The 25,955-nt window shown below is 34.6% G+C and overlaps 1 protein-coding gene across 4 annotated transcripts in view; it reads right to left on the reverse strand.

Moving 5' to 3' along the window:
* Positions 1-17,386, reverse strand: part of kcnn1b (potassium intermediate/small conductance calcium-activated channel, subfamily N, member 1b) — a 100,359-nt gene extending 82,973 nt beyond the window's left edge. The window contains exons 1-2 of one of the 4 annotated variants that reach the window (NM_001442582.1): positions 17,153-17,386; positions 9,489-11,055 (exon numbers count right to left, since the gene is read on the reverse strand). In NM_001442582.1, coding sequence (NP_001429511.1) covers positions 9,489-10,205 — 717 coding nt within the window. In that variant the 5' untranslated portion in view covers positions 10,206-11,055; positions 17,153-17,386. Of the gene's footprint in view, positions 1-9,488; positions 11,056-13,511; positions 13,589-17,152 lie in introns of those variants that run through there. The other 3 variants (NM_001442583.1, NM_001442584.1, XM_087263748.1) reach the window with 3 other exon arrangements.
* Positions 17,387-25,955: the final 8,569 nt, after the last annotated feature.

Genomic DNA, 25,955 nt, shown 5'->3' on the forward strand with positions numbered 1-25,955 from the left:
CAAAGCGAGGCTTCGTAAACACTGAAACTATCGAAGCAAATGTGTCGAAGCTTCGAAACGTTTCGAAACACCACTCTACAGCGACACCTAGTGGTCATTTTATTTGTATTTCACTGAAACAGCATCGGCAAAGAACAGTTGAGCAAATTAGGGTATCAAACCCTACTTTGTAGCCTTGTATCTGCAAGTGGTTTAGACGAGCGGTTAGAGTTCATGACCAACATGCGGGAATGTTGGGATCGAATCCTAACTGAAACAATTGTTTTGAAATGCTTTAATAGCAGTTGGTAATGCTTTGTTATTGTATCGTTTTGTTTCAACATTGCTCTGACATACGAATAAACACCTTGTAAATAAATTTGTATTGTTTTGTTCATAAAACAGGGTTGTTGCTAGATCAGATACAGTTGTGGCCAGGAGTTAACAATAATTATTTATATTATTAATTAAATTTCCCATTGTATTTTATTAACGTCTATCCTAAACCCATCACAGTACTGTAAAAATATGAATTGTTTTACAGTGATACAAAAATGATGCTAAATTGATGGCATATCCGTAGCTGTATCCTATCTAGACTACACCATAAAACAGTAACATGATTAAAATATATAAAATCATGATTTTATAGTATTTGGACAAGTCGGGATTCGAACCCAAAACAAATTTGTAACACAGTACTGTTGAACACACGCACGGTCCACTAAGCCATACAAGACACAGGTACGTTATAAGTACGTTATTATATAGTCAAATGCAGATTCTCCGGGTCTTGAAACGCCTCTGAAATGATCAATGCTTTGAATCGCTTTAGTCACGTGACCAAGTGTTTCGAAACACTTTAGTCACGTGACCTGGGTGTTTCGGATCATGCTTCGGTGCAGTGTTTCGAAACACTTGCGCTTCGGGATCTCGACACTGTGTCGAAACGTCAGTTTCACGTCAGCCATCCTTAGTAAACGGAAGCATTTGTATTTGTTATTTCCTTACTGATTACTGATACATTGTATTTCTGTTGTTTCCTTGCAGAAAACCACACACACACACACATACCTTTCATCCTAAGTACAAATCCTTGTCATTGTTAATAAACACAACTAAATGGAGTGACTAGACTGGACCTCTGTTCTTACCGACAGCACCACTGGCCTCAAGCTAGCTACCTAAACAAGTTACTCATAACCTCCTTTTCATGCAAGCTTTGGATGTTTATATCAGTTCTATGTCTACTAAACACAAATTTTGTTACTGTATTGGAGCACACCAACATTTAGATGTCCTTAAAACTAACATTTACATCTAGGAATCGTTTAATTTCATGGGACCTTTAAAAGACCAAATTAAAAAAAAGAACATCTGAATGTGATTTGATTTAACCATTGTGATTTTCATTAGACTGAAACTGATCCATGATACTTGGAGAAAGCTATCGGTTGGCATTATGTCAGTTGTCTGGCTCATATAGGGCTGCCGGAGGTATACGATTACCAATCTGCCATCTCTGCTCATGGGAGCCACAAAACTATTTGAGCCAATCAAATTAACTGTAAATGGCATGTCACTAATCCCACCAGGAACACACAGATTCAAAAAAAACCTTAACCATTACCAATCCGGACAAAAGAAAAACTAAAAGAACAACATTATTACTATTAAAAATAATTATATTATTAATAAAAATAATAATTTGGCCATACCAAAACTTTTGTAAACAAATTCCAAGATAGGATTTCATAGCATGGTCAATACAAATACATTTTGTGTTTGCAAAAAAACAACAAAGATTCATTCATTTTCCTTCTGTTTAGTCTATTTCAGAGGTCACCACAGCGGAATAAACCGCTAACTATTTCAGCATGTTTTACATAGCCTTTCTAGCCACAACCCAGTAACACCCATACACACTCATTCACACACATACACTACGAACAATTTAATTTAGCCGATTCACCTATACCGCATGTCTTTGGACAATGGGAAAACCGGCGCACCTGGAGGAAACTCACATAAACAAGGGAAGAACATGCAAACTCCACAGAGAAATGCAACTGGTCCAGCTGGAACTCGAACCAGTGACCATTTTGCTGTGATGCGACAGTGAAAACCACTGAGCCACCATGCCGCCCCATGTTTTCACCATGGGGAAATTACATTTTTTATAACTGTTGTGAGCTCTGAGGTGTGCAAAAGTCATCCTGCTTCAGTTATACCTTGTGACACCTCAAATCATTCATATTACATTTTTATGCCTTGTTATTTGCAATACTTATTATAATATTGAGATTTATAATAGACTTTTATTGAAAAGGGACATGGGGTGATACGGTGGCTCATTGATTAGTAAAGCTGCATGATATAGGAAAATGACATTGCAATATTCTTTTTTTTTTTTCTCATATATATATATATATATATATATATATATATATATATATATATATATATATATATATATATATATATATATATATATATATATATATATATATATATATATATATATTTTATATATATATATATATATATATATTTTATATATATATATATATATATATATTTTATATATATATATATATATATATATTTTATATATATATATATATATATATATTTTATATATATATATATATATATATATTTTATATATATATATATATATATATTATATATATATATATATATATATATATTTTATATATATATATATATATATATATTTTATATATATATATATATATATATATTTTATATATATATATATATATATATATTTTATATATATATATATATATATATATATATTTTATATATATATATATATATATATATATATTTTATATATATATATATATATATATATTTTATATATATATTTTATATCGTGATATATATATTTTATCGTGATAGATATATATATTCGTGATATATATATTTTATAATATATATATATATTTTATATATATATATATATATATATTTTATATATATATATATATATATTATATATAATATATATAATTTTTTTTTTTTTTATATAATTTCACAAGATGACTTAAACAACTCTTTTTGCAAAAACTTTAGATTAATTGGGATCACTTTATAGGGGAGTAAAATATACATCTATTTTTTTTGTAATTAATTATATACATATAAATAAAAAACAGTCATATATAAACAAGATACAGCAAATATTAAAGTGAAATAAACAGTGATTTATGGGAAGATTCTAACAGTATTCAGTTACAGAATTTGAATAATCAAATGTAAAATAACAATTCAAAGTCTTCAACATAAATATTGGTTAACAAAATGGATCTTTAATAAACACCTTTATGCTCTAAAAAAATACTTACAGAGTAACAGGCCTTAAAAACACATGCAGATAATTAACTTTCAGTCTATTATGATTACATTCTGCAGTCTCCATAAATCTCATGTGTTTTGATCTGTGGTTCCTGGTCATCTATAATCCTAATCATGCGCTATAAGGTGAACTGAATAAACTAAACTGCCCATAGTGTATGAGTGTGAACGAGTGTGTATGGATGTTTCCCAGCACAGGGTTGCCGTTGGAAGGGCATCCGCTGTGTAAAACATATTCTGGATAAGTTGGTGGTTCATTCCATTGTGACAACCCCTGATGAATAAAGGGACTACGCTTAAGGAAAATGAATGAATGAATGAATGAATGAATGAATGAAAAGGGACTTAGCCACAACTTAGAACCTACGGTGTAAAACTTGCAATACCCTACACTGACCAAATTTTCGAGAAACTTTAGCACTGCAAAAGCCTTTTTTTACTTGACTAATATGTAGAAGACATTTCCATATAATAAGTTAAAAACCCCTTCAGACTCTGTGTCCATAACATTAGAAATCACATGTCAGCCCATGTTTTTTGTTGTTCCTGAGCATGTCATCTAATTTAAAGGCTGCAGTCCATGAGAGTGGACGATTGTCATCCAATCAAATGGCGGTAAGGCATGGCATGTTTTAATTTGAAATAAATCCACTACACCGAAAAGCAGCATGGCATGACTTCACTCCAGACACAGGCGTAACGTAAGCCACATCTATAATGTTTTTATCCAGACTTGTTGATATGTTTGCCAAAATTTCATAGATTTAATGTAAAAAAAGGGACTGCACTTATTGATTAAGGTTTAAAATCTTTTCTAACATTGCAAGTTTTAGATCAGGATTCTCTTAAATATGTCTGTCCATTAGGATGTAGCATGGGTTTAAGATCTGTTACTGAAATTATATCTCCAGTAATGCTGATTGAACTTTTTTTATATTAAAAAACTATATTGATGTTGCTGAAACAATTTCATAATCAGAATATACAGATCTTGAAGTTCTTGAGCATATAGCAGATGGAAATATCTAAGGTGTGGACATTATGTGGAGTGATGAGGAAGATGAAGATAAAGTTTGTTATAGACCATTTTGAGAGATGTAAACAATAACAATGGTCCTAATGTATTTCCTGTTTTAGAGCTTTCATTTCCAAAGCTTCTGAGAATATAGAAAGCTGAGTGTTGATACTTTTTTAATGACGTCTGTGTTAACATTAGTTATAACTGAATCGCCTCTTACATACAGTTCTGAAAAAATCTATAAGACAAGCAGGAACTGTTTATGGACCCATGATATCGCCATATTGAATTGGTCTGTGAACAAGATGCAATCTATACAACCTCAAAATTTAAGTAAAATGTTACGATGTTAATGTTTAGAATTTTGAAAAAATTAATTTCAAGACTGTACTAGCCATCATGATTTATTTTATTTCATTTTAATTTGGTATTATGTTCAGGAAGTACAACTCTTCTGACCTGATGTATATTGAAATAAATAAATAAATATATATATATATATATATATATATATATATATATATATATATATATATATATATATATATATATATATATATATATATATATATATATATATATTTAAAGGGTGTTGATTTTTTATTTTTATAATATGGTCTCATTTATAGAAGCCTCAAGAACTGGAAAAACATACTTAAACATTTTCAGAAACTTGGAACATAATGCAAGTCTGAATGTGTCAAAAATACCCTGCAGCTACATTCTTAAGCAAATGACTTCGTAACATAATTTCTGTCTTTTTCCCAAGTGACATTTATGCACACACACACAAACTGCAGGGGCTCTCATAAGACAACAAGAACAAAATGAGCAGAATCAGGAACATTGTTACTGAATCAAAGTTTTTCTGTCATCAGGCTTGAAGAGAATGATCAGGAATTTGAAGGGCACCTATTTTACCTAATTTTCAAGATGTAAAGTCTTTAATGTGTCCAGAATGTGTCTGTAAAGATTCAGCTCAAAACCCCCCTCAGATTATTTATTATAGCTTTCAGAATATTGGAATTTCCTGCTCTGAACACAATGTTACCATTTTTGTTGCCTGTGCTTTTAATGCTAGTTTTTTCTGCCCACCGTTCCAACAAGCCTGTCAGAGTGTGCCTCAATATCCGCCTTGGCTGCGTCAGATTAACAGCACAGTGACAGACATGAAGGAAGCAGATCTCACGTAATGTTTGTGTGAAATACTACAGTAAGAACTTTCCCAATGATTATTTGATGTATTTGTTGTGGAGTTAAAAGTCTTTCAGCAACAAGTCACACACAATGCCGTTAGGGATGTAACGATTCACCGGGAGTCAGTTGAAAATCGATTAAAATATGTGACGATTCAAATCGGTTGAAATGTTGAATGAATAGCCATACATGTTTTGAACAGAGGGGCGCTGTGTTTACAGGCACAATCTTGCTTTACCTGCACATAAACGGCGAGCAAGAGGTGGGGCGGCAGAGTAAAATGACAACGGTGAAGTGCGCCAGACAAACTTTGTGCAAATACTGCAAAAAGACGTTTATATACACTAACAGAAGAACGAATATGATGCACATAAACCATCAGCACAGTAAAAAAACTACTGTCACAGATATCTGTACGCAAATAAACTATTAATAAGCCAAACCATGCGGATCAGAGGATTTGCAGCTTCGCTTGCTCTGATGAGTGCTACGGAGATCTAACAGTGCATCAGTGTTTTCTAAGTTAAAAGTGTGAGGATGTTTTTTCAGACTAAATGAGAAAGTTGTTCTGTTACAGAATTAAATTATTTCCCCCCTCTCCTTTTTAAATTAGTTTATGCATATTTTAATAATATGCTTATTATATTTAAAAATGTTCAAGATGATCTCTTTTCTAAGTGTGTCAGACTAATATTGAATTATTCAAGTAATATTATTATTAATCTTCATAATCATGTTCATCTCCTGTCTTTGTTCTATTTGATAATTAATTAGTAATTTTATATTTATTATTTTTTATGCCAGTGGCCAGTTCCCAGGATCAGAGGGCTTATTGACCACCTCTGTCCACACTGCTCTCTGGTTTAGGAAAGGCTTACTTCTCCACACCAGTCATCTCAGTCCCCAGTGAAAGTGTTTTTTCATCAGCAGGGGACATTGTAAATGTGCAAAGACCTCGGCTTATGCCAGAGAACACAGATATTCTGATATTGCTTTTTTAAAATGTTAAATCCCAGCACAGCCCTAGTTTTAGTTTGTTTATATTAGGCATGGGACGATAACCGTTTTCAAGGTGTACCACAGTTGGGAAAAGACAAGATTTTAAAACCGCCAAAATTTTCTGTAATATCGTTCCTAAGGTATGTGTAAGATTTTTTATTTACATTTTTTTGGTTTTTGTTCTTTGTTTTTTAAAACAGTATCTTTAGCAGAAAATCTATCCAAAGAAGCTGTATTAAATAGCAAAAAAATCAGTGGTTTTGAAACAAATAAAGACAGCAGAAGTCAATGATTCATTTGAATTATATAGTTTGACGTGTTTCCTGCTCTAAATTATCATAAATCATTCAAAAAATAGAACACGTTTTTTTCAAATGGGAAGAAAAGTTTTTTTTTTTTTTTACCCAGACATTTAAAAAGAATATATTTTTGAGCAGTGAGTATAATACCATGAAACCGTGATGTTTTTATCCAAAGTTATCAAACTGTCAGAATTTTATACCAGCCCATGCCTAGCTTATATTAATGAGTCTTCTTTAGTTTGTATTATTCTTTTTATTTGGAGTTTGTTTTTAAAATAGCAATTTAGTTATGGTAGAAAATATATTATAGTTAGCAAAAGTTGCAGCATTTAAAAAAAAAAATTAAGGGCTTTTCACCTAATATTTGTTTCAAATCATTTTGTTAAAAAATCTTGACTAAATCATGAGATTAGTACCCTGAATTGTATCGAATTGCGAGTCAGATGAATCTTTACATCCCTAAATGTCATTACAAAGTTCAAACACATACATGCAGCACACACGTTTAACTTTGCACTGTTCTTGCACAGCAAATGTGACAGGATAAACGTTTATATCCACTGCTGTACTGATATCCGTAATTTTAATGTACAAAATAAACCTGATTTAACATCCACAAACCGCGATTGAAGTGTCTTCTTTTATAATTGTACTGACATGCGGCTGTAATGATAAAGAGGGTAAAAATCGCTGTCATTCACTAAACATGCACTGTTTTGAAAAACGTTTTAAACTTCTAAAACTCACTCTTGATCACATTTGACGATGATTGATGATCACAGAGAGCTGAACAGATCTTTTAATCTCAGTTGCTTTGCGCACGTCCTGTTTTGTTGATATTATTATACGTGTTACTATGGAGACATGTTAATACTCAATTGTCAATCAATCAAAAAATGGCTGGGATTTAAATCCTATTTTAATGTTAAGAAATTTAAAAAAAGAGACTTATTGTGTTTATATCACTCCAATACGACTGTGGACACACTATACCTACACACAGTTCTGTCCAAACAGCTTACAAAAGAAGATTTTGATCATAGATGCCCTTTAAAAAAATGGACAGATACCTGAAATATGCTCTTATAAAATTGGCTGAACCAATAAGTGATCTTAAAATAACCTTGATTAATTTTGGTGTGAAGATGATTTTAATAATTTAAAGATTTGACATTATAAAAACCTTTTGTGGAATGGAACGATTACAGTTATTTACAGAACCATAGTTAGAAATGAATATTAACGGTGGTATCCATAATTCAACCCTAAGCCAGAGTATGTAAATATTACAACATAGTCTTTTATAAATAATCTACAGCAACAGGCCCTGGGATAGTCTGACATAGTTCCTCACTCACACACACACACAGTAGGTATTTACAGAGAGAGCCTTTGGCCAGTTTCAGTTGGAATACACACAGAGACAAGAGAGCCAGGCCAATTATACTCTCCACAAATTACCCTTGATTAAGCAGCAGAACAGCAGCTGCAGAGCAACAACACCCGGAGACTCTCTCCTCTGGTTCATGCTGAAGCGGTCATTCCCTTAACATCCACGGCACATCCCAGAGCTCCCACTCCCTCTCGTGCACAATCAAGAAGAAGCCCAACTGTAAACTCTGCGTAAATATTTACATAATTACAACCCCCTGCAGACAGAATTCTGCATAAATGTGTGCTTTTCCTAAAAGAGTGATTTGTAAACAGCTCGACGTGATTCCCAGGGTTGTTTTGCCATTTCAGAGCAGTGAATTAAATGACAAATTAATCAAATGCCACAGGTTGAACAATCACAAGCACAATGCGGTCAAACACAAGAAGCAGTCAAGCGAGCGAGATACTGACGCAAACAACAGGGAAGACGTATGGAAAGAGATGGGTGACGGCTTTACATCCATCTGCTGTGCATTGTGAACTAAACTGATACTAATGTCTCTTCTCTCTGGCAGTGATGTCTAAGCCGTCATGAATAATACAGGCCCCAAGTACATGTTAGTGCCACTCAGGGGGGCTTTCCCTTGGCTTGCAGAGGCAGAAAATGGAACAGCGAGACAGAAACAGGGTCGGCTCTCCCACAAGGAATGAATGACACTGATTTGCCTTTCTGCCTTGCTTTTCTGCCCCTTGCTTCTTTCAGGCGACTGATGCGCTGCTAGGGCCACACAGAAAAACAGACAGATAAACAGATGCAGGAATTATTCTGAGCTGACTCACATAATGAGGTAATAGTCAGGCAGGCACTGGGCTAAAAACAGTATGAATGATGCAGGTGTGGGAATGAATGAAGGAATGCTTCATAATGCTTACTATTGAACGCCATCATGGGAATCATGAACAGCCTGTTGCAAGCAACCCCCGCCTGTGCTTTCTTTCCAAGATTTCGAGGTTACCGCGAATACCAACACCTAGCAACTACAAAGCAGCACCGTGCATCGAAATTTGCTGTTAAAAAATGGCAAGCGATCTGAAGCATGACCTCCCTGTACATTGCGCTGTCAAGCCGAAGCCTGCGTAATCGTTGATAAAACTGGCCACCTGTTAAGCATAAACTTCACAGAGTCTAACGGCGCGTTGTTCGCACACAAATCAGCTGGTAGAAGGAGGATTACCTTATAGCCTTCGTGTCTGTGTTTATTCTCCTCGAGCCACAGGCGACTGTCAGACGACAGCGGGCTGCTTTTACTCCGCGGAGAAACGGAGTTCCTGGCTCCCTGGCATCTATCAGGCGTGCATGCACGGGCGTGATGAGCTGGATCGCCGGATCTCAGGCTGACGTTGTCTCGCTGCTGCTGGCTTCTCAGCTCCGCGGATCCCCTCACGCAGCAGTTGGGCAGGCTGCTCCTCAACAGCCGCTGCTGCTGGACCTGTAGCTGGAGGGAAGGTGGAGGCTTGTGATGCTGATGCTGCAACAGCTGATGCTCGTGCGATTCGCAGCTGCACGAACAGTGATGATCTTGTTGGCAATTCGCAGTTTTGGCAGCCCCTCCGACACTCTGCTGCCGACTTAGGGAGGGTTTCGAACAGTCTGCGAGACTTGGGTTGCTCCCTTGGCTTTTGACTGGTGCTTCCTGACTGAAAGGGCTGGGCAGACTCTCTTGGCTGTGTTTTGGCAAGGGGAGTGCGGTCTGTCTAGGGCCACCCCTGTGCTCCGCGTGCTGGTGGTGGTGCTGATGGACGGCTCCCGAGTAGCGATGCTGCATCCCCGCCTCACCTGCGGCGGAGTGCCGCTTTGCGTTGCAATGATCGGGCACCCTTTCGCTCCGCGCAGCCCCGGTGGAGTCAAGGAGGCCCGTTTCATTGGTAGGTTTGACCAAGACCAGCCTCATCACGTCACTCTGAAGTTACAGCGAGCACCGCCCACATGTGACAGTCGAACTGTTTGTATGAATGAGTTTGCTAACTGTACGAGGTTGCGAACAATCGGGGGGTTGAGGGAATCAGATTCCTCGATTTAACACTCGAACCCCCCTAAAACATAATGGTCTCAGTTAAAATACATAGTCATAAGAGAATAGGTTTAGCAAACAAATGCTAACGGTAAAAGTTGTTTTCATTTGAGTGTAACCATGGCAACTATTAACGGCTCCATCGTGGAGTAAAACACTGCATGTTTTGTTATCATTCATCAGTCAAATGTATCGGAAATAGACTACATTAACATGAAAGTTTATTCAATTAATATTATATATAGTTTTTAGAAATTCTATATTTAGCTATCTATATTATGCTACGACAGACAAATCTGGAAATGTTCATAATTCAGCAGAATAATTAGATGAATTTGTCGTCCATATTGCTTTGCTAAAGTCTATCTACTAACTGGTGGCTTGGTGAATTATCTAGGTTGCTAACACAAATCTGGAGGATTTTATCTGCATTAGATGTGACTCCAGAACAAGAGAATTATTTAAATCACAGTCCTGATCTGGCACCATTGTTCTCATAACTAATGTCAGTTAAAGGAAGCTGTACAAACAGCAAGTGTCCTTTAAGTCGTTTTGCATGATATGCATTGACTAAAGCTTATACTAAACTAAAGGTAAGTCATTTAGAAAGAAGGAAACAAACATCTTATAACTTATTAGTGAATTGATTTTGAATTGATTTGATATAATGTAAATGTGATGCAGTGCTGGGTCAATCCGATGGCCAGATAGTCATGCTTCCCAATGTGACCTGCAAAGAGACAAGAGAATAAATGCACATCAGTTCCTGTAAAACAATTGTTCCATTTCATTTATAGTGTAAGTACATGCACCTAAACCATAATATAGATATGTGTGTGCCCTTTTTATGATTTTAGGATAGTAGTGATTACAGGATAGTAGTTTTCACAGGATTGAGCGCTGTTATCAGTGAGGCTGATGCCAAAGTTTGGAGCTGGATTTCAGAGTGGATCTGGGGCACAGATGAAGAAAGCTGGTAATTTGATCTTTTTCATTAAGTAATTAGTCCTGGAGACCTGTATGGGTTCCTGACCAGAATGAAGTATCATTTGCTTTCTGGTTATGGAGGCAACGTTGCTTACAACCACATGAATTATTAATTTCCTTTCCCACTCTGTTCAGAGATGTTGTGTGTGTGGGATTGCTTGCTGAAATGACCTCAGTGTGGCATTTAGAAAACAAAACAAAAATCCTCTCTGTTCAGTTGTCAGTGCTATAGACAGGCTGTTGTTTGACGGAGTTACATGCTGAACATTTCAGAATAAAAACTAAAAAGTAAAATATTCAATTATCAGTGGTAAATAAATACAATTAAAATGTAAGGTTTTATGTGTGTATACAGCAAATAAAATGTTACCAGTAAACATACTAATTACACTTTCAAACAAGTAAGACTAGTTCATGTTAACATTTATTCAAGTGAACTAACAATGAGCAATAATTTTTAACAAATCATACAGCAGCCACTCTTCAACAAGTTTATCCTCCTGATTGGTCAGATGAAAAGATAGGCTCATTCAACCATATTTAGCTTCTATAAAGAAATAGAATCAAGTTATCAAATCTCATTAATTTTCTTGATCACTTTATACCTTATACATTCTGATTAAAGAGCAATGAATTAATCTAGTTTATTTGAATTTTTTGCTTGATTACATTAAAAAACAAACAAAAAAACTTTACAAATGTCACTTTAAAAATGCACAGATTTAACGTTATAATGAAAGCATTCGATTGCTTTCTTAACGGTTTATACTGATTTAGGACAGAACTAGTTGTGTTTGAAATAAAACCCACCAAGATCGACATCTTTAGATGGTATTATTTTTAATTGTGCAGAATTTCACTCTGCTTCAAATCGCATGTACAGAATTTGTTTGGGAAACAGCGTCTATTTATCACTATGGAGCGCATCTGACAGTCACGCACCGCTACATGACTGTTTTGAGGATTGCTGAAAAAAGTGTTGCATGCAGAACTCGTGCAAACAATTTATTTGTGTTGAATTTAAACAATAAAATTAAATTGAACAATGTTCAATTCAATTTGTTTGTTTAAATTTAACACAATGAAATTGTTTACAACCACTTAACATTAAAAAATTTAGTTAATCCAAGGAATCATCTTTGAATATTTTTTTTAGTGTAGGAGGGGCGACGGCACTTGTAATGAAAAGGAAAGGGAATTCCGCCGTTTTTAAATGTATTTTAAAGTGTTTTGTGCCTAAATAAAATGAAAGCACAAAACAGATTCACATTTAGGAGCAAGAGGCGTCCCCTGGTGATTTGGCGGTATGGCTTGTGTATAGGGAGGACTGGCTCTTTAATGTTTAACGCCACCTCTCAGAGAAAGACTGAAAATAAAGGAAAAATACGTTAAAAATAACTTTACAGGATGATAGCGAGATAGAACTTTAAAATACGAGGGAATTCTAGGAAAAATGGGAGGGTTGACAGGTATATGGCCAATGGAGAAAGAAAAAAAATGTACAAGCCAGTGTTAATTTCGTTGACAAAAACATTTTTAAGTTTCTAACAATCAAAACGAGACAAAAACTAAAAACTTAAGAGGTGATGATGACGATAACTATAATAAATATATACTGACATTTTTGTTGACTAATAAAAACGAGACAAGAATGTGATTGAATATTTTCCCAAAAACATCCCTCAATCAGATTTAGTCTTGGTGTGTGATTCATGGCAAAAACACACTGTAACTGGTCCACTGGTAGATTCGGGTGATTATCATGTGGATTAATTGCGACACATAATTTTACATATTACTTATGATATAAATAAACAATGCATACGCAATTTTTGGTCTTGAATCAGAAAGCTATATTTCATATTTTATGAAGACAGTTTTATTAAATTTGGAGTTAGAATATTTTATGTAAATAAATGTATACAACATTTAATTAAATTACACTTAAATTAAACCAAATATATTTTAGTCAACTAAATCCAGTCAATTTTTCGACTAAAATCTAATGAAATTTATTCGAATAAAACTAGACTAAAACTAAAATTAATCAGAAGATAAAAAAATAAAATAAAATAGAATTTTAGCCAAAAGACTAAATTAGACTAAGCCTAAAATAAAATTTGCTGTTGAAATGAACATTGGTACAAGCAATAATTACACTTGTGTCCAGCTGTTATTCAGTTGATTAATTAGGTTCACCTGTGTCTTGTTTAGTTTTGTCCTCTTGAGTTTATATGCCTTCAGATCATTTGTCCAGAATTTTCAGTGATGACGATGCTTTACACATGTCAGCTCCTGCTTTTTTAAATGGTGATTCAATGGTTTTATGATTACGTTCACCTGTGTCTGGTTTAGTTCCTCGTCATCTTGTTTATATGCTCTCAGTTCCTTCAGTTCACTGTCCAGCACTTTGACGAAAGCTGATATGTTCTTTCAGGTGCTTAAGTTGGTTTAGGGTTAGTTAGGGTCACCTTTTATGGCCTGTTGTTAAACAGCTGCAATTAGATCCACCTCTACATCTACCAGTTATACAAGTAAACTTTAATTCATACATTACAAATGAATTCAACTAAATTTATTGACATATTTTAACGCTGTTAAAATGTTTGTGGTTCATCCGCCATTTTTAATGCGCTAACTAACATAGGCAAAATTGAACATGGCTTTACAGAGTACATCTCGTTTTAAGAAGACAGAAGCTGTAAATGAAACAATCTCGACAATTCAGTAGTCTGACATCAGAATCAAACCTCCCCAGAGGAAGCAGATTGTAATTTGTAAAGCCACTCAGGGTCTGGAAACAGCACACCATACAAACAGAGCAATTTTATGGGCTATCAGGTATTTAATATCCTGGTATCACTTTTACAACAGAAGGGCCATCTGTTTTCTATTTTAACCTGTACAAGAGAGCGGGCATAAGTAATTCTTTTACCAATCAAGCTGACAGCACTTATATAAAGGCCTCTCAGTGTGCATTATTTATATATCTCCTCCTGGCGTTCCACCTGTTCATTAAACTGCATTCGAACTTCTCGCCCACAGCTGCAAGGAGGTTACACGCAATCTAAATATACTAGTATTTTTTTTACCATTTATTGCCTTACTGGTGATTTTGGATCATTTTCTAAGAAAGAAATCCAGGCCTGAGGAAAACCAACACTGCCTCGAGACCAGCAGCGCAAATCAGTTGTAATTATATGCAATAGTTAAGATTCATTCGCATAAATTCATTCTTATAATCAGTTTCAGCCCAAGCAAAATCACACTTTACAGCTGATATGGAGTCAGTCTGAATGATTAGCGTTTAATTCAAGTCAGCCTATAAAAGTGATTCAAAATGTTGTAATAACGCCTGAGGAAAACCTAGCGACATGGTTGCTCCCATGTTTATTTTGTGTTTGCGCTAAGGTAACCGTGCCATTACAGATGCTCTTTTGTATGAATAAACGCATGTTCCTGTCTAACAGTGAGCGAGAGATGGAGAGGCCCTGTCACAAGCAGATGAGTGTTCATTACTTTACCCTTGACGGGGGGGTTTGGGCAGCAGGAAAGAGATTTCACACTCATTTGTGAGATGACACCGTAGTCACTTACTCTGTGTGTGTGTGTGTATATGTGTGTGTGTGTGTGTGTGTGTGTATATATATATATATATATATATATATATATATATATATATATATATATATATATATATATATATATATATATAGTTGAAGTCAGAATTATTAGCCCCCGTATTTTTTTCCCCAGTTTTTGTTTAACGGAATGCAGATTTTTTCAACACATTTCTAGACATAATAGTTTTAATAACTCATTTCTAATAACTGATTTCATTTATCTTTACCATGATGACAGTACAGAAATGTATAGCCTAAAGAGGCTAATAATTTTGGCCTTAAAATGTTTTTTAAAAAATTAAAAACTGCTTTTATTCTAGCCGAAATTAAACAAATAAGACTTTCTTCAGAAGAAAAAATATTATCAGACATGCTGTGAAAATTTCCTTGCTGTGAAAAAAAAATAATCAAAAGGTGGCTAATAATTCTAACTTTAACTGTGTATATATATAAAACAAACAGATCATATCACTCTTGACAGCACTTTAGCTCTTTTTAATCACATCTAAAAACACAATTTTTTGATGGTAACTTGTTGTTTAATATCCCTCCATGCCATAAAGGAAGTCAAAATGGATGCTGTTCAAACAAAATAAAAACGGTAAGTAGGAATTATGTTTTTCTTCCATGCATTGCAATAAAACACAGCTCTTAACCACTGCAGACATTATTGTGGAAAAATCTTTCCCAGTAAGTAAGAATTGCCAAATTGTTCATCCTAATATTTACATTGTATTATTGGAATCCATTATGTAGCTCTTTGCTGTTAAGATGACAACAAAAAGATTAAAAAGTAGCCTTTTCGGTCTATATCTAACACCACCTGCCAATGTCAACATAACTGATGACCAATCAGATTAAAGAAGCATGGTCTACCGTTCTCAGAAGATTCAGTCAATCATTGAATGAAAGCGAAAGTGGCTGAACATTTAATGCGAGATATGTAACTTACAATTCAAATGTTAATATATGTCAGCTTCTCTTCACATTTTAGAGTTTTGAATTAAACATTCTGTGTGCAAACCATGTATTTAAACCCACTTCAAATGTGATCACTGAATTGAATGGACATTATCAGTGGATATCACCTGATAGATATGGGTTAGTAGGGGCCTTCTGCTGCTACTAGTAGGCTCAGAAGGCTGTTGTCATTCATCCACATGGTTAATTAGCTATACTAACAGAGAAGACTCCTGATTTAGATCTGTTTTTATTTAATTGTGACAGTTGGGTTTAGGGTTGAGGTAGACATTATAAAAATACTATTAACAGAAAAATGTAATAAATCATATAAATAATTCTCATGGTTAATCAGCTATAATAATAGAGAAGACGCCAGATCAGTTTTTACATTACTGTGATGGTTGGGTTTTGGGTTGGAGTAGGGGTAGACATTAACAAAATACAATTAATGCGAAACTTAATAAATCATATAAATAATTCTTGTTAACTTCCAGCTGCAGCCATAAATAATGCTCTACAGCTGATTAACCATGTGGATGGATGATAACAGCCTTCTGACCCCACCCAGTAGGCACAGAAAGCCCTCACTGGCCCATATCTATCAGCTGACAACCACTGATAACACGCATTTAATCAAGTGATAGCCTTCGAATTTGCTGGTTTTCCTAACTCGACAGCATTTATTAATCTTAATGTCAATTTCAACATTTACTAAGACATCTAAAACCAAAAGTAGTGTGTTCAGGTTAATGAATGCACTGTGAACTATCATCAGCAAATGTTAACAGATACTGTATGTTAAAGAGTCGAAAATGAAATGTTACCATTTCCTTGCATTCAAGTGTTTCCAAAGCTATATACGTTTCTTTTTATGTTAATTTGGAAATCAGTAAACAATGTCAATTGCAGGAAAAAATACAAGTCTACTATTAGTTTTCAACATTATTGACTTAAAGTGTCTTCTTTAGTGTTCAACAGAAAAAAAAAGACTGCAAACTGATTTGGAACAAATTGAGATCAAGTAACTTATAAACTATAATACTAAAACATTAACTAATGTTAAGAAATGCTTCAAAATACTCTTAAAACATATCCTAAACATTTCCTCAGATATGACACCTGTTGATTACACCTTCAAAATCTGCATTAAGTTTCCCCAAAAGCCTCTACAAGACAAAAAATAAAACAAGAATTTGCATTCAGGGTCTGATATATAAACAAAACATCCATAACTGCAAACCAAGACATCCTTACCTTAAAAGCAGCGTCCTCCTTTCCCTCTGCAAGCATGTTAGTTAAACTCGAGTCCCCAACATGCGAGATTGAGTGATGGGCGCTTTTTCGAGAAAACAGGATTTAGTCAACAGACATGCAGCGTTTTCCTCAGACGCTTGTCAGATGTCGGGGGCCGGCCGGTCTCTCTTTGAGACGCATAATTAGGATGCAGGCTGAAGAAAGGACAGCCCAGCTTGATAAGGGTTGGCATGCAAATGGATAAGGAGACAAAGAAACAAGCAGCACACACAGAGAGAAAGAGAGAGAGGCAGAGCTGAACACTATATGTTGCGCACACCGCATCACTTTCTGCTTTAAGTGTCGGGTATCATTATTGCGTCCGGCGCTCGGGTTGGTGGAGGCAGGCGAATGCATTGAGGAAAGCGAGGGGAGAGAAATGTGCGATTGATGCTGAGCAGTTCAAAGGCCTTCCCAAACCCTCTTATCTTACCCGCCACAGAGGCAGCTCAGATAAAAGAGCAACAACACACATCACATCAGGATCACGCTGGACGGAAACACGCATGTACATGTACACGAGCAGCAGGGTTCATGTGCTTAAGTGTGGACGCTCCTCTGTAATTAAGCTTGCTGGAGAAAGGGGAGATTTTTATGATGTTGTTTTTGGGGTCATTTGTGGCACCTGACCACATAACTTTGTTGCACGTGTATATTTTTAGCAATAGCTAGGGGCCGACTTAGTGATTTGGGGGCCCTAAGCAATTCAGGCTTCTTTTTCTCTCTCACTCTGTCTGTCTGTCTGTCTGTCTGTATATATATATATATATATATATATATATATATATATATATATATATATATATATATATATATATATAAATCAGCCAATCACATGGCAGCAACTCAATGCATTTAAGCATGTAGACATGGTCAAGACGATCTGCTGCAATTCAAACCGAGCATCAGAATGGGGAAGAAAGGGGATTTAAGTGACTTTGAACATTGTTGTTGGTGCCAGATGAGCTGCTTTGAGTATTTCAGAAACTGCTGAACTACAGGGATTTTCATGCCAGCCATCTCTAGGGTTTACAGAGAATAAGAAAGAGAAAATATCCAGTGAGCGACAGTTCTGTGAGCGCAAATGCCCTGTTGACGCCTGAAGTCAGAGGAGCCAGACTGGTTTGAGCTGATATAACAACGCAATCAACGCAAAACTTTTTGATTTAGTGGCTAATTCGTATGATCTAATTCGGACAGTTTAGTACGATTTGCTCATCACCCAATGACAGTTGGGGTTAGCGGTGGGTTTGGCTGCCACGCCTCCTTTATAAAATCGTACATTTTCGTACGACTGAACTCGTACGAATTAGCCACTAAACTGACAAAACATTAAATACTTACATTTTCTCGTGAGATCAGGCTGAATATAAAGACAACAGTAACACAAATAACCACTCGTTACAACAGAGGTATGCAGAAGAGCATCTCTGAACGCACAATACCTCCAACCTTGAGCCAACCTTGTGTCACTCCTGTCAGCTAAGAACAGGAAACAGGATACAATTCACGTAGGCTCAATAGAAGATTTAAAAAATGTTGCCTGGTCTGATGAGTCTCGATTTCTGCTGCAACATTCGGATGGTAGGGTCTTAATTTGGCATCAACAACATCAAAGCATGAATCCATCCTTCCTTGTATTAATGGTTTGGGGTGGTGGTGTAATGGTGTAGGAAATATTTTCTTGGCACACTTTGGGCCCATTAGTATTAGCTGAGCATTGTGTTAATGCCACAGTCTACCTGAGTATTGTTGCTTCCTCCAGCAGGATAACAAGCCATATCATAAAGTGCAAATCATCTCAGACTGGTTTCTTGAACATAACAATGAGTTCAGTGTACTCAAATGGCCTTTACAGTCACCGGATCTCAATCCAATAGAGCACCTTTCGGTTGTGGTGGAACAGGGAATTCGCATCATGGATGTTCAGCTGACAAATCTGCAGCAACTGCATGAGGCTATCATGTCAATTTATACCAAAGGAAAATTTCCAGATCTTGAATCCATGGCACTAAGGATTAAGGTAGTTCTGAAGGCAAAAGAGAATCCAATACAGTACTAGTAAGGTGTAACTAATAAAGTGGCCGGTGAGTGTACATATATTTATTTTCTGTAATTCTTTTTTTTTTTTAAAAATTGTTTTTATTTTTTTATTCTAGTGGAACTTTTATTTTCTTAATGTAAAATAAAAAAATAAAAATGAAGTTCACAAACTATGTACATTTAATTAGCCATATTTGTGATTTTAATATCTGTATGTGCAATATGGAAGGAGCGTTCCACTAGGCTATTCATGGGGGCCCTCGATTTTAAAAAGAATAATGTTAAAATCTTAATGGTTATAGACAGATATTACAACATATGACAGAAAATTTATAATGATATAATTAAATGATTAAAATAGGCTTTTTGGCATTGTTCTGGGCCCTCCTAATTCCCCTTGGCCCTATAACAGCTGCTTACCTCACCTATTTGATAAGTCCGCTCCTGGCAAAAGCCAATACTTCATTGTAGAGTATTTTTATTTTATGCCAAAATTAATATTAGAGAAAGCTAATGCTCCATGAAGTTGTCCATGATATTTTTGACTCTCTATTGTCAGCACTTGAATTTTTTTTAATAAAATTTAATTTAAAAAGATATTTTGTAAACTTCCTACTGTAATTTTATAATAATTACAGTAATAATACTGTAATATATATATGGTGACAAAATGACAGATCTTTCATTTTTTGGGTGCACTGTGCCTTCTTTATTGTGCATTGCTTAGAACTTCATATGAACTTTAAAGGTGATATTCTGAGTATTTTTATTTAACCCTCAGATTTCAGATTTTGAAATAGCAATAAATTCAACATATTGTCCAACAAATATATTCATATTGTCCAACAAACTAAACATCAATGGGAAGCTTTTTTATCTAATCAGTTTTCATGTGATGTATAAATCTCAATTTTCAAAAATTGACACACGTTTGTCGTCCATGATCAAAATTAATATTTTAAGAGTGATTCAGGGACATGATGTTGGAAAACACGATGACTTGGGCCAAATTATTTATTTCAAAAGAGCACTATTGAAAATTTCTATTGCATTTTAATAAAAATAAAAAATTAAATACATACATACATACACATACGTATATATATATATATATATATATATATATATATATATATATATATATATATATATATATATATATATATACATTATTATTATTATAATATATAATAATAATAATAAGAAGAAGAAATCCAAAATTCTGTATTTAACAAACTGGTTTCACAAAAAGCACTACGTTTAAGCTAGGACTGGACTTTAATTAAATTAGTGTATTGCTATTATAAAAATAATATAATAAAATATATAAATATTATAAAAAAAATTATTTAAAAAAAGAATTACCTAATTTTGGTCAAGTCCTCTTGTAAAATTTATAACAGCATTAAAGGGGTAATTCACCCAGAAATAAAAATTATCTTTATTGACGTGGTTTTAAACATAGTTTCTTTCCTCTGTAGAACAAAAAAGAAGATATTTTGAAGAATACTATATTTTACGTTTTATAATAGGTCTTGAATTGAATTCATAATTCCCTTATCATTGAAAAAAGTATTCTTTACATGTCACTTCACCTACAATTTAATCATTCTTTTTGATTATTTTGTAGATAACTGACCAACAAAAAATACATTAAAATAAAAATACATATTATACCAAATGAAATTTGTTACCAAAATAGCTTTTTTCCAACAAAATTAGGCTAAATGAAGTAGTCAAAAATAGTTTCAATGTTTTCTGTTGCTATTCTGTGTTTTTCATCATATCAGGTAAGAATCTAAAGTAATTTAAAATGTCCCTTTGTGAGTCGTTTTTTTTTTTTTGAGATTGTCGCAGTTGTTGTAGCTAATAAATCATATTTAGATGAACAGAAATGAACTGATTCAGATGTGCGTTTGAAACATCAGAAAACTTGCAACCTTACAGGGCTCTACATACTATTCAAATAAAAAGGTCTCTAGTTGTAAAAGCGTGTGAGCATTTTACTGACTTTTCCACATCAACATTATCTATTGTAGATAGACCTACAAACTACAGTGGCACCGCCAGTATTTCTGAGCGATACTACCATAGTACCGGTAAACTGTGCAACTCTAATGTGAGTAAATTAATTACATTTCATTTTTGAGTGAACTATCCCTTTAAACCTGACTAGAACATGATCATGTTTGCATGGTTAGAGACGTTCCACAAGACATTTTGTGCTGCGGTGGAAGCAAAAGCATCTGAGACAGCATTTTCAAAGTCACAGATTTAATCAGTGACATAAAAGCTGCGCAACATCACTTCTGATCACTCAAGATCTACACAGGCCTCGATCTAGAAAGCATAATGACAGACTGAGCTTTCTGTGCTAGACAGATGTGGGCCATCATCAGCCAGACTCCGCGGATTAGGGAACTCCATGCTATTTTAGGCCTGGTGCTCTTTAGGACAGCAGGGTCTCTCCCTCTCAGACTCCTCATGCTGCGTCGAGCATCAGCTACTTTAGTCAGCTTCATCTCGCAAAACAGACCACTCATTCAATAGAGAGGGTGCACTTTAATGGGACATATTATACAGAAGATGTCAAATAAATCTCTGGTGTTACCAGAATGTACAGTTGAAGTCAGATTCTTTAGCCCCCCTGAATAAGCCTCTGTTTATTTTTTCCTCAATTTGTTTAACAGAGAGATTTTTTCGACACATTTCTAAACATAATAGTTTCAATAACTCATTTCTAATAACCGATTTATTTTATCTTTGCCATGATGACAGTAAATAATATTTGACTAGATATTTTTCAAGACACTTCTATACAGCTTAAAGTGACATTTAAAGGCTTCCCATAGGGGGCTCAGCTCCATATGGGAATTTGCACTGAAGATTACCAAACTTGCACAGATTCAGCTCGAGAATAATGATGTAAGCTTGCAAAATAAACTATATAAATCATGATTTCAAGTAGACTAAGTATTTGTTATAATATGAACATGAACTAAACGCCTAATCAAAACGTACACTGTAAAAACGCTGGCTTTCACACAATTCCCTAATGATTTTCCAACACATCGATTATGTTAACTTAATTACTTTTGCAAATTTAAGTGGGCTGAACATAAAACAATTAAGCTGTCTTAAAAAACTCAAGAAATATGTTGATTAAACTCATTTGAAGTAGTTTGAGCAAGCAGCAAAAAAAAAAAAAGTTATGGTTTAATAAATTGAGCAAGTAAATATGGACCATTTTCACAAGACTGGTATGACATGTTTGTCATAATCTTAAACTCTTCAAAGTTTTTTTAAATTAATATTTTTATTATCAGTGTTGGGGAAAGTTACATTTAAAAGTAATGCACTTCAATATTGAGTTACTCCCACAACAGTAGCTAGTTGTGTTGCGTTACTTAGTTCCTTGCTTTTGTAAGTAATGCGTTACGTTACTTTTGGTTACTTTTTATTACCTGCTGAGGATTGATCTATTTCAGAACTTGTTTTTTTTTTCTTATTATTTTTTATAACCTACATTTATCTTTAAAAAAACACATGAAAAAATATTTTAGGATAATGTTATCAGAGAACTTCCTGACTCCAGAGCTCAACATGTTGTATATACAGATTATTCAATGTTTAAAGCAATGTGTTTGCTGCCTTTGTACTAATTTACAGTGTCTGAGAAAGCTTAACGCAATGCACTTTAAGAAAACATATGCAATTACAAAAAACGCCAGCAAATTGAGAAAAGATCAGCCAAAAAATCTATACAGTGAAAACACATTTAAAAAAAAAAATAACACGCTGCATTTTCACACAATGCAAACAAATAATAAAACGTGCTGCATTTTCTCACAACACAAACAACACAGAACACTACGGAAATGTCCATTGACGATCCCCTTTTCCTTTTCTTTAATGTGTTCATTTTCTCATTGGCCTTGCGATTCATTGTGACTAGTTTAATTTTAATGCAGCAATTTATTTTTTAAAAGCTAATTAAACTAAAAAGTAACTCTCGTTACATTTTCAAAAAAGTAACTTAAATATTATTACTTAATTTTTTAAAAAGCGTTACTTTACTCGTTACTTAGAAAAGTAGTATTTCGTAACTCGTTTTACCTGTAATGCATTAACCCCAACACAGCTTATATTTTAGAAAAACGTCTGCACTTTTATTTATTTATATATCATATCATCTTTGGATCAAGTTAGAAAAAAAAATTTAATTTAGAGCAAGGGCAGGACAGTGAATTTGACATTGTTTTCTCTTCTGTCTGCCGTTACGAGTCTCACACAATTTTTTTTTCCTTTTTCTAAAGGTCTTTATAACAGCATCATGAAGTTTTTCTCTTTTTTTTATTTTAGCAAATAGGACTGTAAATATTTGTCATACTCTCCCACTTACTGTGCTCTAAGTTTACCCAACCATGACGACTTCCGCTAACCGAGAATCCTGGAAATGTAAAAAGGGTCCATTAAGTATTAGTATTCTATCATTAGCTATGCTTCAATCCAAAGATGTGAATTAAATTTCTGTGCACAACAGGACTAACGCATAAAAGACGTGCGAATAAAGCAGCACTTTCAATGAGTCAAAGAGAACAAAGTCACTTCCTGATTATCTGGCAGCAAACTTCAACAGTAAAAAAGGAATTTGCTGCAGTATGAGAAGCTGCATCAATCTTTTCTTTATTTAATAAATGACTTGCACCTCAGAAGAAAAATGCAGACATGCATTGAACGATTGGCGGCGTTTAAAAGCGTTAGATGCAGAGCTCAGACACACTTGATTTTGGAGGTCATTAATAATATAATAACTCAAATACTAAGATGGTTAAGGTATTTTATAATTACCAAAACAACATTTCAGATGTTTTACAATGTGCTCAGCCTGCTGATATGTCCAGTCACACACATATTTATCATTACATGATCTCTTACAACAAAATCACATGACCTTTTTTTAATGCACATACTGGAATTTGATCAGTAAAAGTGTTTCCATCGTAATTTCTTCTTGGATAAAGTTTATCCCACTCATTTATTTGCATCTTGGTGTTTTCATCAACCATTTTTTATGTGCATATCCAAAATGTGCATAACACAGGTGGATGGAAACATACCTAGTGTTAATATGTATTGTACACAAATTACATCTAATACTACAAAACCGTGACTGATTTATCATTTACCATACATGGTTGGCCTCTCTTCTGCCTGGATTGTGGGTCCTGAAATGTGTGTGGGTCTGCAGCTAGATTCATCTTAACAGCTGCAGTGGCACTGTGGGTGGAAACGTGCACATCAAGAGGCACTGATGTATAATAAGATCCTCTTCCTACGTCACTAGGAGAGTGAAATCTGAGCAGCTCATTTTTCCCACATGCTTACAAAGAAAAGCTCACCAAAACAAAGTGGCTTGTCCTTTGTCAAACTTTCCAGTAGATAGACCTGAAACTAGCTTATAGCACTTAAACACAAGGGAGAAAAAGATCAATATGTCTCCTTTAAGAAGGTTGGTCTCTAAACGATCCTGATGAAACGATCACGATGAAGGAGCGCTGCTAATAAAAATCATCCAAATATAGTCACTGCCCTTGAGTGCAGGAGGGGGATGTTTTTTAATTAACACTCTCAGTGGGTCACAACTAATAATGTGCAAATAGGTTTAAAAATAAAACACGAGTAACACGTCCGCTTTGAAACACCACCCTCGTTGAGAGATTTTTTCGTTTGATTAGGCACAGCCGTTCTTTGACAATTGAGCTCTTCATTTGATTGTTTTACAGGCAGTTTGGGGAAGGATGGATTCTGCGTGGGAGAGATGTGTTAGTGAAGGTAAGTAAATGGGAGAGGTTATCGCCTAGCATAATCTCCGGATGACCCGCAGGTCCTTCACTCTGACGCTGCTTGATGACACATTACGGCCATAAATTACCTTAAGTGCTAAAGAGTGTTCCTGCTGAGGATAAAGGTGGCCACTGGGAATCATTCTGCCTGCGGGCTAATTTCCTTTCCTTCCGGAACGTCCCATAGGGGTCAGTGAGCGTTTGTGTACCTGCAGAGACGTCATTAAAAGCAGATCTACATTCAGTATTTGTGAAGTATCACGCAAGATGAAATCTGCTTTCTGATGTGACTGAAAGAGGGAGAATCATAGGAAGACACTTCACATAAATATAGAAAATAAAAAAATATCTCTAATAATTCGGTCCTAAGTGTCAATAAAATACTGAACGAACTGTTGCTTTTTATTAATTTTCTAATTTTGGGAATACATATGCACATTTTTCGCAGTTAGAACCAGTGTATATTATCAATTAAATATATGCACTTACCGGCCACTTTATTAGGTACACCTGTCCAACTGGATCGTAAATTAACATAACCATTAGCCTACAACTAGCTAGTTTTAAACCAAATGCATTATTTTTGTGGTTGCTTAAATATTTAATATTTATTTTTATATTTTTTTCCTCGCTGCAGCTCAGGTATTGAGGTTGGTTCTAAATGGTTCAGCTTGACAAATGCCATCAACAAAAATATCATGCAAAAGAGGAATAAACGCCAACTTCTAGAAAAAATAAACAAAAAAACCCAAAAAAGAAAACAAAAAGAAATGAGCAAGCAAAAAACTAAGAATTAAATAAATTAATGAATAAATAAACAAATATAACAAACCATTTCCAGCAAATTAGAAAACACCACCAAACAGAATAGCTCA

This window comes from Danio rerio, chromosome 8 (genome assembly GCF_052040795.2).
Source record: "Danio rerio strain M-AB ecotype USA chromosome 8, GRCz13ab, whole genome shotgun sequence".
Lineage (NCBI taxonomy): Eukaryota > Metazoa > Chordata > Actinopteri > Cypriniformes > Danionidae > Danio > Danio rerio.